Consider the following 19043-nt stretch of genomic DNA (forward strand, 5'->3'; position numbering starts at 1 on the left):
TTGACTAAATGAGTGGTACGTAATGGGAAGGTAGTGTGAAGAGGTACTTTTGGGTTAGATTATGGAATTCAGTTGTTTAGGAATTCAGTTTGTGGGGAGAGAAAATCAGAATTTGTCATATACCTACTATATGTGCTAGGTGCTTTGTATATATGATATTATTTAATCTGTAATTCTTGTAAACCCTGGAAAGTAGATATCATACCCATTTTACAGATGATTAAAGTGAGCTCTAGAAAGATTAATTTAACCTCCACTGAAATAGTTGGAGGCACAGCCACAATCTTAACCAGTAACTGACTGAAAAGGTGGCACTCATTCTACTTCAATGTGCTACTTCCATTCTGCTGTAATACAGCCTCTTGTCATCAGTGGAAATCATTAGAAGCTTTTGATCAGAGAAATGGCAAGGCCAGTTAGAATTGTGCTTTAGGAAGATTATTCTGGTAACAAAACAGTGGTAATTGATGTGTATTGAGTATATGGATCTGGCCCTATGCTAAGCAACTTAGATACATAATGATCTCTTTTAGTAATATATAGGATGGATTGAGAGTGGAGAGGTTAATAAAAGATGAAAAAAATCTGATTAAATTAGCAGAAAATGTGAAAGCAGTAGAGAACAAAGCAGAATCAGGTAGAAGGGAAATGTAAGAAGATAGGGCCCTTGGAGGAGACAGGTGAGGAAGAAACAGCTGTTGTCTTGGCTTCTACTTTAAGTGATACTGAATCAAATATGGCCTCTACAACTTCATCAACGTTTAAGGAAAAGCTTGGCTGTCTTAAGGAACTGGCCCCCTTAAGACCTTTTTTGAACCGCTGTTTCTATTTTTTTATTAAAATAGAAACATGTCCAGTTCTTTATAGATTTATTTGCCCCAAGAATGAAATGCTGCAGATGAGTTAATGTTGCTTTCAGAAAACTCTTTTGTTAACAGTGCTGAAATTTTTGTTTTTGTTTTTGTTTTTAGCAATAGGTATGGTTATTAACAAAGGAAGGTAGAGCTTCACTTTGTAAAATCCATTAATTTTTTTTTAATTATTTTTTTCGAGACGGATTCTCACTGTCACCCAGGCTGGAGTGCAGTGGCGTGATTTTGGCTCACTGCAACCTCCGCCTCCTGGGTTCAAGCGATTCTTCTGCCTTAGCCTCCTGAGTAGCTGGGATTATAGGCATGTGCCACCATGCCCAGCTAATTTTTGTATTTTTAGTGAAGACGGGGTTTCACTGTGTTGGCCAAGCCAGTCTCAAACCCCTGACCTCGGGTGATCTGCCCGCCTTGGTCTCCCAAAGTGCTGGGATTACAGACGTGAGCCACCTCACCTGGCCAGAATCCATTAACGTTAAGTTTTTAGTTAAGCTTAAATGATAACCTAAGTGAATTTTTTTTTTTTTTTTTTTTTTGAGATGAGGTCTCCTTCTGTTGCCCAGGCTGATCACACCACAGCCTGAAGCTCCTGGGCTTGAGCAGTCCTTTTGCCTCAGCCTCCTGAATAGCTGGGACTACAGGTGCATGCCACCATACCCGGCTGATTTATAAAAGGTTTTGTAGAGAGGAGGTCTTGCCATCTTGCCCAGACTGGTCTTGAACTCCTGGGCTTAAGCAATCTTCCCATCTCAGCCTCACTAAATGCTGGGATTAAATTTTAATAATTAAGGAAACCTAAATATGGGCAAAGCTTTCAATAAACAATTAGGATTTAGTCACGTTCCCTTTTACGGAATATTGAAGTACCTATAGAGATAGTCACACAGCTGTTTTGTTTTCTAGATTAGAAAACCTACAGTTTTATGTTCTGATATCTTTATTCTGATTTCTTTAGCTGTTTTTAATAAAGCAAACTTAAAAAAACACATCTTATTTGTAATGTAACTATGAACTAGAACATTTGTAATAGAGAAAAATTGAAAATAATCTAAATGTTTATCAGCAGAAAAAGGGGTAAATAAATTATAATATGATCATACAGTGTGATGCTATATTGCAGTTTAAATGAATCAGCTAGAGCTATACATATCAACATGGATACATTTATTGGCCAAAGTGTTGATTCCCCCTCTGGAAAAAAAGACAGAAGAGGAAAGTTGGAGAAGCCTGTGTCCAATATAATCCCATAATATAAAGGAATTTTTTAAATTGTGGTAAGCATTTTGAGGTAAACAGTTCAGTAGTGTTAAGTACATTCACATTGTTGTGCAACCGTCACCACTGCCTATCCACAATATGAAGTTTTAAAACATTCAAGGCAATATTATATGTTGTTCATAGAAGCTGATATATTGTTTATAGGTGCATAGTTATGCGGTAAAATCTAAAAGCATGCATTCTAATAATAAGCACCAAAATCAGAATGGTGTTTATCTCAGAGAGGGTGTGGGGGGAAAGTACACAAGGGACTTCAGTTATATTTGGGCGGTGGACATACAAGTGTTCATAAATTATCTATACTTTTATATACCTGGCATATTTCATAGTTTCAAATTTTTCTTTTGTAAAAAAAAATTCCCACTAGAAATTTCCAAATGTTTTATAATCATTAACTTTTTATAGATTCTGGGCTATTCAGTTTTAAGAAACATGGTGGTACCAAGATCCAAGAGGTGAGGTTGCTACCTGTTGAGGGCTGTTAACTTTACGAGAAGAGAAATCTTTGCCAAATGCAGTGTTGTCATTTTTGCCTACCATCTTAAGTGTCACAGGTAGCAGATGTTGTAAGTCTCAAGCCTAAAGGTTGGAGAGAATGAATCTATAAAGAAAGGAAATGCAAGAGGAGAGCAGGTTTTAGGAGGTGAAGATGAGTTCGTTTTTAGGCTTGAGATGGTAGACATACAAGAAGACATATACTAATTGAATTTAGAGATAAGAGACAAGAGCTTGGGGGAAAAGTTAGAAGTAGAAGTACACATTTGGAAATTCCAGTGTATTCCTTGAATAAATGAGTTTGCCGAAGGAAAGTATAAAGAAAGAACAGGCTGAGACAAAGTATTGGGGAAGGGGATTAAAGAAGAACCAGTGAAAGAGATTGAGAAGGAATAGGTTGAAGGACAGTGGGAAAAGAGAAGAGTAATGTGCCATAGAGATTAAGGCAGGAAAAATTGTCAAGAATTTATTCAGATTAATCCAGTATTTATTGAATGACCACTATATGATAATCACTTTTTTGTATTGCAGAAAATTAAGAGTGAGAACTGAGAAAAAGCCATTGGATTTGACGGTTAAGGTAGAGTTACTATGTCATTGTAATTATGCTCGTCTGTAAGCTCTTTTTAAAGACAGAGATCCTGTTCTATTTGTCATTCTAATCTCAGAGCCTGACACAGTGTCTGTCACATTGTTTAGTGCTCAGCAGTAAATATGTGAACAATAATACCAAATATAAAGTACTCAGATTTCTTCTAGGATATAAAACATATTTTTTGCTATCTAGTCTATATGTTCCATTGCTCTCCAAATCTCTCTTCTGTCTTTGAAAATAGTATTTTTTACTTTTCAACACCTCTTTGATATTATCAGTAACCTTCTTAATTCTTATACAAGTTTCTTTATCAATAACTTCTTTAATCAGTTCTAACATAGGTTTCTTCTGACCTCATCATGATTCATTCATTGTTGCTTTTTGAAACCCTATTTTTTGTTTTCTTTCTTACTCCTGTTGCTCATTCATCAACTCTATATAAAGACAGTCCTATCAGTCAGAGCTGTGTAGAGGTAGCATGAACTTCCTGGGGAAAGCATTGTTTTCTATCCTGTGGTATACAGCAGAATCAGGACCACAATTTGAAGCATATGAGCATATTAAACACAGGTGATTAGACTAGCTGGCTTTAAAAAAAAAGTTTTGTTGAGAAAGAATTTACATACCATGCAATTCACCTATTTAAAATGTACAGTCAGTGTAGTTTTTAGTATATTCATAGAGTTGTACAACTATCACTACAGTCAATTTTAGAACTTTTTAAATCACACACCTCCCCACCAAAAACTTCATACACATTAGGCAGTCACTTTTTCCCTCCTCTGCACCCCTCCAAATCCCAGCTCTAGGTAATCACTAGTCTACTTTCTGTCTCTATAGACTTGCCTATTCTGGATATTTCATTTTAATGGAACCATGTAATATGTGGTTTTCCATGACTGGCTGTATTCACTTACAATATTTTCAGAGTTCACCCATGTGAACTGGATCAGTACTTTATTCCTTTTTATGACTGGATAATACTGTGTTGTGTGGATATACTACATTTTGTTTATCCATTCATCAGTTGATGGACATTTAGATACTATGAATAATGCCGCTGTGAACATTTGTACAAGTTTTTATGTGAGTATATTCCTGGGTGTATACCTAAGAGTGGAATTTCTGGGTCATATGGTTCCTCTGTGTTTAACCTTTTGAGAAACCGCCAGACTGTTTTCCAAAGCAGCTGCACTGTTTTACGTTCCCACTAGCAGCATATGAGAGTTCCTTTTTCTTTACATACCTCAAACACTTGCTATTATCTTTTTCATTATAGCCATCCTAGTTAGTGTGAAGTGGTATCTCCTCGTGAGTTTAATTTGCATTTCCTTGGTGGCCAGTGGTGTTAAGCATCCTTTTCTGTGCTTATTGGACATTTGTTTGTCTTCTTTGGAGAAATTTTTGAGACCTAGTCTCACTTCTGTCACCCAGGCTGGAGTGCAATGGCGTGATCTCTGCTCATTGCATCCTCCGTCTCCTGGGTTCAAGCGATTCTCCTGCCTCAGCCTCCCAAGTAGCTGGAATTACAGGCATGCACCACCACGCCCAGCTAATTTTTTTGTATTTTTAGTAGAGACGAGGTTCCACCATGTTGGCCAGGCTGGTCTTGACCTCCTGACCTCAAATGATCTGCCCACCTCAGCCTCCCAAAGTGCTGGGATTACAAGCATGAGCCCCTGCACCTGGCCACAATTGCTCATTTTTACTTGGGTTATTTGTCTTTTTAATGTTGTATGGTAAGAATTCTTTATATATTTTGATACTAACCCTTTTCAGATGCATAATTAGCAAATATTTTCTCCCACTCAATGTGTTGTCTTCACTTTCTTAATGGTGTCATTTGCAGCACCAGAGTTTTAAATTTTGATGACATCAACTTTGCCTACCTTTTGTTTTGTTGTTTGTGCTTTTGGTGTCCTTAGAAACCCCTAATCCACAGTCACAAAAATTTATGTCTATGTTTTCCTCTAAGATTTTAAAGTTTTAGCTCTTATAATTAGGTCTTTAATCGATTTTGAGTTAATTTTTGTATATGATATGAGATGGGGTCCAATTTTCTTCTTTTACATGTGAATATCTAGCTGTCCCCACACTGTTTATTAAGACTGGATGACTTTTAAGGCCCCCTTTGACTCTGAGGCTTTGTAGTACTTTGGTTTCTGTTATTGTCTAAACAGGTGGACAGTCAGGATTTCATGTTATGGCCATCCATTTCTCAAGAATATATTGTGTCTGAAAACAAGGATTGCCATTAGTTTATCTGTTTCCAGGCTTCTCAGTTGCCTTCAATTTTATCCCTCTCTGACTTTTATGATACTGGTTTGTTTCTAGTCATCTTTGGCTAGTGCATCTTTCTTTTCTTTCTCTTTTTTCCACATAAATACAATATTCTTCCAGCCTTTTGGTATTGGGAACCATTCACTCAATTTTAATTAGCTTTGTCATTTAGGTAGCTTAGAGTTTCCTCTTAAGCCTAAATGCAGTATAATAAAAAATTTTTTTCTGTATTCCATCAACACCTGGAATATAATGTATGAAAAATATATATTCAATTGTTCCCTAATAGTAAGCCTTCCAAGTTTCTTTATTATCTTCTCTATCTTAAACTCTTGATCTTGGAGTTTTCTGACTCCTCCTTCATGAGCTCTATATTTTGTTCAGTGTTAAATGGCGCTGATTACATGGTAATTAATAGACCTTGGACATGTTAACTTAAAAAATATGATTTATAAATTCAGAAGAGAAGAGGAGACTTTATTTCTTATAAAGGGTTACAACCTTCAGGGTGGCCATTCTGATAGGCTGGGAAGTGTAGCCTCCAGCCATAAGCGGAAACACACACTTGGAGGGATGGGCAAAGGGAACAGGAATTCATGCTGAGCAGGGTGGCCATATATACATATTCAATAAGCTGTTGGGGAAGTCATGCATATTTATGAAAGGAGAAGCATGTCCTTCATGGGTCTCATACACACAAAATGGCAGTAATAGTGTGGTCAGAGAGTGGAGTTTTCAGCCCTCTGACATCAAAAGGTGAAGCAGAAGACATGAAAACTCTTACTGTGCATTCTCTGTAGACTAGCCAGAACCATTCTGTGGTTGGTAGTCTCTTATCAGGCAAAAAAGGAGGGACAGCATCAGGTCGTTGGTTGATAGCAGTGATGGAGTTTTTTGAAATGGCTGGTTTCTGTTTGGTAGTTAGGGAAGAAAGGCTAATAGTGGTTTGTGAGGGAAGGGGTATAATGAGGTGGGTTGGAATCCCCAATCCCATCGTAGCCAAGACTTTAGTTTTCAAGGTTACTCTGGGGTCCCCTTGGCCAAGAGGTGACCCATCAGTCAGTTAGTGGGCTTAGAATTTTATTTTCAGTTTATGGACCTATCCTTTCCTTTTTATAGTTCTAGCCACCACCTCAGAGATTTGCATCTCAGTGCTAAATTACTATAATAGCCTTTTTGATGTTTTCCCAGATCCTAGTTTCTGTCTGTATTAGGCCCTATATTCAGCTGCTAGATTAATCCCCATCAAGTACTTCTCATCAATGTTCACTGTATCAAATTTATATACCACACAAGTTAGCATTTTAACTCCTCCCCATCTTTACTGTCTCCTTATCTCTTGTTACTTCCCTAAATGGGGCCAAACTAACTTGGTAGTAAGTCCTACTTAATGGTTTCTTTGTTCTCAATCTCATGTACACACTCTTTCTTTCCTCCTGGTGTGCTTTCGCTTCTCTCCTATTCTTTCCCTTCAGTGATTGACTCCATTTGACTCCTCTTTTTGTTATTTTTTTATTTTATTTATTTTTTGAGAGAGTCTTGCTCTGTCACCCAGGCTGGAACGCAGTGGTGCGATCTTGGCTCACTGCAAGCTCCACCTCCCGGGTTCACGCCATTCTCCTGCCTCAGCCTCCCGAGTAGCTGGGACTACAGGCACCCACCACTAATCCCGGCTAATTTTTTTTTTTTGTATTTTTAGTAGAGAGAGGGTTTCACTGTGTTAGCCAGGATGGTCTTGATCTCCTGACCTTGTGACCCGCCTGCCTCAGCCTCCCAAAATGCTGGGATTACAGGCGTGAGCCACCACGCCCAGCCAACTCCTCTTTTTTTAAAATAAATATTTTGCATCTTTTCAATACTTGAATATTTAGTTTATCTAGTAATAAGGTCCTTGACACCCTGCTGCTGCTGCTGCTGTTATTTATGTCTTTGTTTAAGATATTCTGGTTTTGAAGGCATTGTTCCATGTGGGAACTATTGTTTCTATTACCTTTATCGCTCTCTTCTTTTCTTGCATATGGCAGAATCTTGAACATAATAGGTATCCTATAAATCTTCCTGGCTGACAGATCTATAAAAGTTTTGGGGGAGATGTGTAATGTCATTCTTAAATTTTAGAGATGCAAAATAATGCTTTTTATATAATTACCTGTTTTTAATTTTTAAATTTTTTGTTTTATATCAGATTTGAAGATAGTATTCTCAACACAGTAAGGTGAAGTTCCACAACATATTACTACAAATATTAGATCTAGTTTATTGAACATTAGCCACCTGATAAATCAGATTCTCTCAAGAGAAAAGTTAGCTTCCTGAATGCTGACCAGGCATGCTTTTGAAGGTGCGTGATAGCCAAAACCAGTACTCATCATTTGATATACTAAGATCCTTGAAAATTTAAAAGGGGCATAGTCACCAGCATCCAGAACAAAGGATTTCCTTATTTTACTGTCTAAAGATCTGCTTCTGTTGCTGACCTACTCTTAAAAAGAAGTATTTATTTTCAAAATTTTCCATGTCACTTAAAGTCAATATTGAGAAGAAAAGGAGTATCACTGGAGTGGAGCTTGGCTGAGAAAGGATACAAGGCAGAAGGCAACTTCCAAGCCTGCCTGCCCACCCACCTTCTTTCTTACCTCAGGAGCAGAGTTGACTTTGAGAACTAAATTCTGTTTTTTTAAACCCTACCCAAATTCGGCCAGGCGCAGTGGGCTCATGCCTGTAATCCCAGCACTTTGGGAGACCGAGGCGGGCAGATCATGAGGTCAGGAGATCGAGACCATCCTGGCCAACATGGTGAAACCCTGTTTCTACTAAAAACACAAAAATTTGCTGGACGTGGTGGTGCATGCCTGTAATCCCAGATACTCGGGAGGCTGAGGCAGGAGAATCAGTTGAACCAGGGAGTCGGAGGTTGCAATGAGCCGAGATCGTGCCACTGCACTTCAACCCGGTGACAGAGCAAGACTCCCGCTCAAAAAAAAAAAAAAAAAATCTTACCCAAATTCCTATCTAACCGGCCTTGGGAGTCACACCCTACAAACTGTGAAGTCTCATCAGAGGGGTTTTATTTCACCCCATATAATCTAGCCCTCTTTCCCACCTGACTCTGGCATAACTTCACATAACAAATAAGAAAAGAAATAAAAATATTTTAACCACAAATATATTTCCTTGCCATATCTTGAAACTGCCCTGCAAGGTTGTCTCTTATGGGAAAGGTTCACATTCTATAGTGAATCTCCTTTCCACCCACTGTTTTTTCTTTCTTTCTTTTCAGACCCAGGAGATAATCAACTAAGGCACCCTTTTAAGTCTGATAAGTGTAAACACCCAAAATCTGAGACAGATCTCAGTTAATTTAGGAAGTTTATTTTGCCAAGGTTCAGGACGTGCGTCCATGATACGGCCTTAGAAAGTCCTGACAACATGTGCCCAAGGTGGTCAGGGCACAGCTTAGTTTTGTACATTTTAGGGAGACATGATACATCAGTCAGTATGTGTAAGAAATACATTGGTTTGGTCTGGAAAGGCGGGATAACTTGAAACAAAGGCAGGAAGACTTAAAGTGGTGAAGGGGCTTCCAGGTCACAAATAGGTGAGAGAGGAATGGTTGCATTCTTTTGAATTTCTGATTAGCCTTTCCAAAGGAGGCAATCAGATATGCATCTATCTCAGTAAGCAGACAGATGACTTTGAACAGAAATGAGAGGCAGATTTGCCAGGACCAATTCCCCACCTTGAAGGGGCCCATATTTTCCTTTCACGTAAGAAACATTTCACAACCTACTCCCTCAGAAGTCTGCTCAGAGCTGCTTCTGCACAGTAAAACTTGGAAAAACTGGTTGCCACAACCCTTTATCTTAACCTAAACATTTCCTTTCTGTTGATCCCAGGTCTTTAGATAAACTCAACCAATTGTCAACCAGAAAATTTTAAAATCTACCTATAGGCTAGAAGCACCCCCCACCCCCGCCCACCCACCCTTCAAATTATCCTCCCTTTCTGGACCAAACCAATGTATTTGATTGAAGTCTCATGCCTCTCTAAAATGTATAAAACCAAGCTGCACCCTAACCGCCTTGGGCACATGTTCTTAGGACCTCCTGAGGGCTGTGTCATGGGCCATGGTCACTCGTATTTAGCTCAGAATAAGTCTCTTGAAATGTTTTAGAGTTTGACTCTTCATCGACAACTTAAAGACAGTTCTGAGTTTATAGCATTTTATTAACTTTGTTAGTACAAGTTACTTTCTTGTTTTATTCTTTTAGTCCTTTATCCTCAACCCACATTCCAGTTCCCTTTCCTGTTCATATGCACCTACTCTAATGTGTTTATGTCTTTATATCCATATTTGCTTGAAAGATATATAATATCGTTATGTGTGTGTTTTCAACCTACATAATGGTATTTGCTTATTCTTAACCTAATGCTATGTTTTTTAAAGATGTATTCATGTTGCTGTAGGTATGTCTAAAGTGTGGTTTCCAAAGCTATGTAGAATTCCACATTTGTATTCACTCCATTTTGATTTTCCATTCTTCCAGTTAAGGAAATGAGTGTTAACTTCAAACTTCCTACTACACTATTGTCACAGCAAATATTCTCACATAGGTCTATGAAGTCTGTAATTCACATATATATAACCTTATTTGAGATTTTCTGTGGGATTTACTCACCAGAGTGGGATCATTGGATCACTGGGTGTGTATATACAGCCAGATCACTAGGCAGAATATCTGTATCACTTACCCACAGTGCATGAGGATTAATGCCTCTCCACATCTTTGTCAATTTTGTTCATCAAATCCAACAATTTTTTTAATTTCTATTTTTAGAGTGTTATTTAGAGTGTTATTTATGCTCTCTAGTATTTTCTGTTCTGTAATGTTATCTCCCAGTGGTTTTTCATACAAGCCTGTTTATTTGGCCATTTGAAGATTCCTTTCTGGAGATTGGTGTTTACTTTTGACTGCTCTTGATGGAGGAAAAAAAAATGCAAGAAAATAGTTGTAACACCTCCCCTTGCCTCTGCCCCTCGCCCCTCCCTCCAATCCCTGCTCTTCCACTCACTAGATTGAGCCCCTTTTACACCCTGTTTGTGCTACATTAATCCTGTCTGCTTAGCTATAGCTGATTGGAAAGAGATGTATACCTACCCAAGCTGAGTACTTAAAGTCTTCCTCCAAGGAATTCCAAATTAGGATGTCTCAGCTAGGCTGTTGAAGAACATGCAGATTGAGGGGTGGGAGTGGCCATCTTCCCCTGTATTCACAAAGAAGCTAGAGAAATGGTCTGCAGAGAAGGAATAAAGAAGATGTGCACAGAAAAACAAAGAAAAAACCTTACAATCCCATAGAGAGGGAGAGAGATTGAGCTAGAATGTGAAAGTAACTGTCCTGGATCCTGACGGCTTTCCAGTTTCTAGTTCTCTTTTCTCCTGAGACTGCATTGTATTTTCTTATCTGTATTAGTTAGGGGTGGCTAACTGCTGTAACAAATAGATTCCACAGTGTGTAATGACCCTAACACAATAGAAATTGATTTCTCACTCATACAGACAGATCCAGATGACTCTAAGTGAGGTGGCAGCAGTGGAGGGCTCTGTACTACGTAGTTATTTAGGTTAGTCCAGGTTGATGGAGGTTTTGCCGTTTTCTGCCCATGGCTTCCAAGGTCCCCCTTGGTGTCAGCATCCATGCTGCAGAAGAGTGATGATCATGGAGTTGAATAACAAGGGAGGTTTTATAGGCCAGGCCTTGAGCTAGCACAGTTATTCACATTCCTTGGCTGGAACTCAGTTACATGGGCATATTTAACTGTATGGGAGTCTGAAAAATGTGGTCTAGCTAAGGACCCAGAAGGATGAGAAAATGGGTTTGGTGAACAACTAGAGATGATCACATCATATTTAGGATCTGTGTGATACCTCTATATCCTTTTAATTAAGTTCCCTTTTTTTTTTCTTAAACTTAGTTTGAGTTGGCTTCTGTTATTTATACCTTAATGATTTGGTGTTTTCATGATAGCCATCTTTAAAGTAGTAGAAGAGATAAAAACTGATTATTATTTTCTCAGGAAAATTGGGCCGATTTCCTCCTATGATGCATCATCACCAGGTACCCACAGGTGGCCAGACTCCTGGGGCTCGTTTCCAGAGGCCTCACCTTGCAGAGGCATTTGCAAAGGCTAAAGGATCAGGCGGAGGTGCTGGAGGAGGAAGTAGTGGAAGAGGCCTGATGGGGCAGATTATTCCAATCTACGGTTTTGGGATTTTTTTATATATACTGTACATTCTATTTAAGGTAAGTAGAATCATCCTAATCATATTATATCAATGAAAATATAATATGGCAATAAAAATCAGTCTACATTAAAACTTTTTACAGTTTATAAAATTATTTCAAGTCCATCATCTCTTTAAATCTTGCCTCCTCTTCGTGAGGTACTTAGGATAGCCATTATTTCAGTTTCACATAAGAAATATTTACTCAGTGTTTAAGTGTTTTGCCCCAAAATTCACAACTAACAAGGCAGAACTAGGACTTGAACCTGGATCTTTTGGTTCTTAATCCAGTGAGTGATACAATTCAAAGCAGTCCCCCACCAAAAACAAACAAACAAACAAACAAAAAATTGAACATCTTTACAGGCTGAAAAGGAATAAAGATTTTCTAAGAAGAACATATTGGAATTGGCACAGTGATTTCCAAATAGCCATTGTTAAGGCCGAATAACACACTTTATCCTCCTTTTTTCTCCACAGGAATATGAGATGCTGTTTTTAATATTATCTCCAACAATTCTCCTAAGACAGAACTGTCCATCCTGAAATTAAGCCTGATATTTCCTAGCTCTGGGGAGACATGGGTGTGGGTTCTTTAAAGCAGACCCTCAGTTACGTTCCACCTCCAGGCAGGCCTTTGCAGGTGCCGGGCCCCTGTACTGTGAAGTAGAGGCAGAAGCTTCACTTTGCCCTCCTGTCTAGAGTAAGCTTCAATAAGATGAGTTCTTTCTTGCCCAGGAATTCTGCAGGCAGTCTGAGTTGAGTCTGTAAGAATGCCTGTAGGGTGCCACACATCCATTTTAGATGAGCATGAGCAAGAAAGATGACCTGTAGGGAGATTTTTTCCTTGTGTTAGAAATGCTTGTTCCCTGGTGCCGTAAAGAAATAGCACTTGAACATAAATTTAATTTCCTCAGCAAGGCCATTTTTACTTTCTGCAGAAAGGTTATACTCACCAGCAGTTTTGCCACGAGAGTACACCGAACAAAGGAGACGGTCATTTATAACCTCATGCATCCACCTTACTGCTGTGCCCGGTTTCCATTGGTTGGAACGGGACCTCACATTCTGTATTTGTGCTGATTGGCTAGTGACTTAGAACTTTTTAAAAGAGGCAAAGGCAGAGGAGAACAAAGGAAGGAGGAAGTAACTTGTGGAACGCTGAAAAAGGTAAAAACACCTTCAAATAAGGATGAGGAACAGGCTATGACCTAATGCTTGCTTGGACCAGTATAAGCATGCCAGGGCAAATATTTAGGCTAAATTGTGGGAGCTAAGAATATAAAGTACCGTGATTTCTTTATTGCAGCTAGCAGATATCTAAGCATGTTAGCACAGGTCCTTGAATAAATTTTGCTTCTAAGAGAAGTTACTATTCCTAATTAGATGGGGAGGAAAGTCTCTTTGAAGAGGAACCTCTACTTTACTGTTTACACTTGTGCCTTGATAATTTTTTACTTGGAAACCTTCTTATCTTTTGGTGTTTTTTTTTTTTTTTTTTTTTTTTGAGATATTTCTCTAGTGTTGCTATTTGATTTCATTTCTGACTTGATTTTTGTTTCCCAGCCTTTTTTTTTTTTACTTGATATGAGGGTTTCCGTGACTTTGAGGTTCTGAGTTGCTGTTGATGTGCTATACCTCCTTCAATTCTCAGCTCTCAAAGGGGAAAACAACCGCAGAGGATGGTGGGAAATGCTCTACTGCCACACCTGGAAACACCCACAGGAAAATTAGTAAGTGCCCCTTCTCAGTATATTCACAGGTATTATTGAGTCAAACAGTTTTATAGCCACAGGGACAGTCTGTGGGTATGTCTTAAAAGCATTTCTCAAAAGTTGCTCTAAAGTAATCTGATGCCATTTTTGCCTTAGTTCTGGGAATTCTCAAAAGTTTTTATATTGATGTTGGGGTTTTAAGGGAGGGATAGTTACAAAAAGTACAGAACCATCAGTTCACTTTTTTATGTATTAGCAAATTAATATTTCACATTTGGAATGAATTACTTCTCATTTGCAGACTTCAAAATATGGGTAGCAGAGAGGAAAATGGAGGCAGAGAAATCATATCATTGCCAAAATCAGTTTTTAGATCTAGGGAAAGAGTTTAACACTTCTGACTCTTGAAACATGGCCATCAGATACTTATTACACAACTAGAATATTCTGTGTTCTCTGGGGAAATTAAATTTATGCACCATGGCTCTTTCCTCAAAGAATCTATAGACTAGAATGTATGTCAGGAAAATAACCTATGAAAAATTTTCCACACACAAAAAAGAGACTTGGCAAAAGCATTGCAGGAAATCATGTTTATCTGGGCTGTAACTGCTTTTTGGACTTACTTCTGGATTTTCTATGAAACTAAATATCCCAGTCACACTTTGCATCCTTTTTGGAAATCTTAAATATTCACAGAATCCTTCAATAAAACTGCTGTGTTCTTCAATGAGATAGTAATGGGAAGTGCAACAGTACAATAGTTTTTTAAACATTTGTGGTCTCTTTAACAGGTTTAGGGAGTTGTCTGTGATGGTTCTTAGACTGTTGCTTATTTTTCAGCCAGTTTTGAGCTTGCTCAACTGCAAGAAAAACTGAAAGAGACAGAAGCAGCCATGGAAAAATTAATCAACAGAGTGGGACCTAATGGTGAGAGGTAGGTTATCATGTAACAGGACTCAGACTATTCTCATTTAGAAAATCAGTTCAGGCTGGGAGCGGTGGCTGAGGCCTGGAATCCCACTTCGGGAGGCCGAGGTGGGTGGATCATCTGAGGTCAGGAGTTTGAGACCATCCTGACCAACATGATGAAACCGTTTCTACTGAAAATACAAAATTAGCCAGGCATGGTGGTGCACACCTGTAATTCCAGCTACTTGAGAGGCTGAGGCAGGAGAATCGCTTGAACTTGGGAGGCAGAGGTTGCAGTGAACCGAGATTGTGCCCTTGCACTCTAGCCTGGGCAACAAGAGCAAAATTCTCTCTCAAAAAAAGAAAAGAAAATTCAAAATTATGCTTTTTTTGGATAAATAGACCACTTATTTTCATTTTATGTATTGTCAGTTTTTAAATTGTGAATGTGTCATTTACGTATTCTTTATCATTTAACATTTTTCATTCACATACTGTCAAGCAATCTTAGTTTTCAAAAGTTTAGTGTTGTGCAAATTATTGTGAAAGTGAATAAATTTGTGAGTAAATCCTATGGGGTGAAATAACTAGGATTTAAGAAAGAAACTTTCCTAGCTGTCTAAAATAGGTATAATTTTAAGTAAAACCAGGTTATTGAACATGATGCTTTCTACTTGAGACAAAATGAGAGAAGAGAGCTAGTGTGATCACATTAGGCATTCATGTTTGTGTCAACTGTGCCAGCACAGACTTAGACATGTAAATTAGATGTTAAGAGCCAAACTAGCCATTTAGAATGTCCCAAAGGGAAGATACTCCTCTTGCTACTAAGGTGGCTGAGGATCTGAAAAGGTGGCTTCAGGACGTTGATAGAAGTGGACAACCACCAAGAAAACATGGATGTAGAAAGGCCAGGAAAAAAATACCAGAATGTAAGATTGAGGACAAAGAGGGGTTCAGTTTCAGCTAGGTCTTCTGGCAAGGATGGAGGGAGAATGTTAGGGTGAGTGGCAGAATCCCATGCAGAAGGAAGTGTTGAAATGTCCCTCCTGCATCTTTGTGGGCACACTGTGTACTTTTTGCCCCAAGAAATTCGTTGCTCTATCTTAGCCTGTATTTGCCATCCTTTATAGTGCTAGTACCCTGTGCCCTTTCTGTGTTCACTGGCTTCAGCCTTGCCTCTGTTTGGCTGGATACAAGAGAGTGGGTATCCTCAGATTGCAGCCTCCTGACGTGGCATTTCCCTGCAACATCTGCAGTGCTGTTGAAATGACATTTATAAGGATGAACCTTGCCTGTGTGGGCCCAGGAGCCTTGACCTTCTTTTTATCTGGAAAGCAGAGTTACTATCTGGAATGTTTCCCAAAGTTGTATAGATACATGAATATATCTTTGTGAGTGTATAATAATAATTGATATTTATCGAACACTTACTAAGGACCACACTCTGAACTAAATGCTTTGTGTACATTATCTAACATATGACTATTTGTATGAGTGTGACTAAACCAATTTGTGCAATTATACTTTTCTGGCCTTTTCTGCCCTAACCATGTAGCTGCCACCTACAGTCTGGGTGGAGAACTACCCAGGCTATTATAGACAGTTAGGTCTGAAAAAATATCTGTACACTCACCTGGGCCATTGGAAACCCCAGGCCACACCTAAGGGTCTTGAAAACCGTAGATGAATACCCGTGGGCAGGACCTCTCACTTGGGAGACCCAACTCCTGGAGCTTGGGGTAAGAGACCACATGAAGATATTTTCTTATTTTTATTTATTGTTGAGTAACAGACTCCCTTAACTCAAATTACTCTACCATTCAACCCATGTACATGATCTATCTATAGCCCAAGCCACGGATGTAATATTATAACCTCTAACTACTGTCTGTCCTCTTCATGCCAGATTTACATCTCCTTGTTGTACTACATCTGGAGTTGTACTGTCTCATTTCAGGGGCCACAGGTCCTGGCCCAAAATGTTTACTTTTTGTAAGATGCTGAAGTGTGGACTCTGTGGGAACATATTGATTGAAGCCTGCAGCATGGCAAAGATTGTGTAAAACTTTTTCCACCCTGCCTCTTTGGAACTGGGGAGCAACTGTCTTCCCGCTGGAGAGAGCATGGCTTCTGGCTCTTTACCACATCTCTCATTTTTTAGTTCTAAGATGTGATTTTTCTCTCTGACACTCCTTAATCCAACATCTTTTATCCTTACAGGTAGGCCCTATGGGACTTATGCCCTAAAAACTGTAAGGGCTAAGCAGCCCATATGTTTGTATGTTTTCTGTTGGTATAACTGAATGCCACAGACTGTGTAATTTATAAAGAATGGAGGTTTATTTAGCTCACGGTTCTGGAGGCTGTGAAGTCCAAGGTTTACAGGAGGTATCTGGTGAAGGTCTTCTTGCTGCATCATCGTATGATGGAAAGGCAGAAGGACAAGCAAGCACATGCGAAAGAGGGAAACACCAGAGGCCAGCCCCACTTTATAACAGCCCATCTTGGGATAACGAACCCACTGAGATAATGGCATTAATCTGTTCATGAGGGCTCTGCTCTCATGTCCTAATCACTTCATAAAGGCCCCACCTCTTAATACTGTTGCAATGGCAGTTAAGTTTCAACATGAGTATAGGAGGAGACAAATATTCAAACCGTAGCGCCATGTTTCTACATGTTTTCCCTTTTATACTTACAGTTTGTGTCCTTTAACCTCAGTTTCTGTGGCATTTGTTCCTTTACAAGTCTGTGCTCCTATGATTATTAGAAAAGCCCAAAATATTCCAGTATTTGCTCTGTCAGATCAAAATTGTATCACATCTCTGGGTTTCTGGGGGTAAGGCAGAAGACACATTCATTTGCAGCCTCTTAGGTCCTTTTATATAATATTCCATAACTGCAGGATGTTGGCTTAAAATTTGAAAACTCTGCAGCTTCTGAAACTTTCTGAAACTTTAATGCTTAAGTAAGAACAGAAATATGGGGAAAGTTTTTGATATTATCTAATAAAACTTTTCAGAAAGCTTTTGCTTGTGAGGGATGTAGGTCTGTACACATATTTGAATAATGAAACATCCTAGAATGTCAGTCTTGTGCCATGTTTTGTCTGATATTAAGCACAGTGTTCATCTCAAGGACACAAAGACTAAGGAAAGGATCTAGGAATCAGAAGTGAGGTGTCCTGATTTCTGTCCTTATGACTTCGGTCCTCTCTTCCCCCATAACACACACTTATTTTGACTCTGAAGGCTTTTGAGGAGAAATGTCATGATTTGCTGTGCTTTAGAAAAATAACTCTTATAGTAATACGTAGAGTGACTACTGCTAGAAGGTTATTGAAAAGGTTTCAACAAATGGTAAGAAATAGGCCAGTGAGAGTAGAAAAGTGGGGATAAATTAAGGGGACCTAATGGAAGAAAAAAATTATCACAGGCTGTATTCCTTCCTGGAATAGCATGCCCAGTTGTAACAGTTTACCTGCTAGAAGCATGGTATGGTCAAGCAGACCATGAAAAAAGCAGGGACGGTGCACCCTCTGGCAGCAAAGTGCCCTGGTGGGCATGTTGAGTACATGCGTGGGGCTACAGATTTTTGCCATGAATTCCTGGAATGTAAACTCTTTGAGGCTAGACTTAGCCTATTTTGTTCAGTGTGTTTGTCTAGTAGGTACTAAGTAAAGACTTATTGAATTAGAATACCTATTCTTTTTTTTTTTTTTTTTTTTTTGGGATAGAGTCTCTCTTTGTTACCCAGGCTACAGTGCTGTGGTGCGATCTCAGGTCACTGCGACCTCCACCTCCCAGGTTCAAGTGATTCTCGTGCTTCAGCCTCCGAAGTAGCTGGGACTACAGGCACATACCACCACATCTGGCTAATTTTTGTATTTTTAGTAGAGGCAAGGTTGTTCACCATGTTGGCCAGGCTCAGGTGATCTGCCCACCTTGGCCTCCCAAAGTGCTGGGATTACAGTTGTGAGCCACTGTGCCTGGCCCCTATTCACTTTTGATATAAGCATTTGTACGCTTTTGTGGTAGAAGAGGAAATCATGACCATTCTCTGTTGAGGTCCTTTACTTCAATTCCTGACCTCTATATGCAGAGCCCACCGGACATATCTCATAGATACCTACCTTTATCCTCCTCACATGATAAATAATCTATTGAATGAATGAATGTCCAAGATGGAATTAATCATCTATCCCCCAAGTGAACCTACTCTACCTTTAATTTCCATCTCAGCAAATGGCTTCACCATCCACTTGGTTGCCCAAAGCAGAAATTAGATGTTATCCTTGATTCACCTTTTATTTTACTTCCCATATCTCATTAATCACCATGTCTTGTCATTTCTATTTAATTAATAAGCCTGTCTCCCTGCAAAAGACTGTAGGCTCTGTGAGGTCAGGGATTATCTTTCTTAGCTGTAGAGCTTAGCACAGGCACATAAAAGGCTCCAAAAAAATATTAGATGAAGCAGAAGAAAGAATGAGTGAGTGAGTGCATGAGTGAGTGAATGAATACCTGTTTTTGACATAGGTCATAGCTGTCTCATGTGGTTTCTCTAATTTTGCCACCTTTCAGTTTTCTTTCTGTTTTCCAAACAGATGG

General features: G+C 39.1%; 1 protein-coding gene across 6 annotated transcripts in view; it reads left to right on the top strand.

The window, feature by feature from the left end:
- RIC3 (RIC3 acetylcholine receptor chaperone) overlaps positions 1 to 19043 on the top strand; it is a 56806-nt gene that overhangs the window by 13697 nt on the left and 24066 nt on the right. For 3 of the 6 annotated variants that reach the window (XM_023189893.1, XM_023189895.2, XM_023189896.2), the window contains exons 2-5: positions 3174 to 3222; positions 11596 to 11822; positions 13458 to 13536; positions 14362 to 14455. In XM_023189893.1, coding sequence (XP_023045661.1) covers positions 11619 to 11822; positions 13458 to 13536; positions 14362 to 14455 — 377 coding nt within the window. In that variant the 5' untranslated portion in view covers positions 3174 to 3222; positions 11596 to 11618. The remainder of the gene's footprint in view (positions 1 to 3173; positions 3223 to 11595; positions 11823 to 13457; positions 13537 to 14361; positions 14456 to 19043) is intronic. The other 3 variants (XR_002725840.2, XM_023189891.2, XM_023189892.2) reach the window with 1 other exon arrangement.

The sequence above is a fragment of the Piliocolobus tephrosceles genome, chromosome 13 (genome assembly GCF_002776525.5).
Source record: "Piliocolobus tephrosceles isolate RC106 chromosome 13, ASM277652v3, whole genome shotgun sequence".
Classification (NCBI taxonomy): Eukaryota; Metazoa; Chordata; class Mammalia; order Primates; family Cercopithecidae; genus Piliocolobus; species Piliocolobus tephrosceles.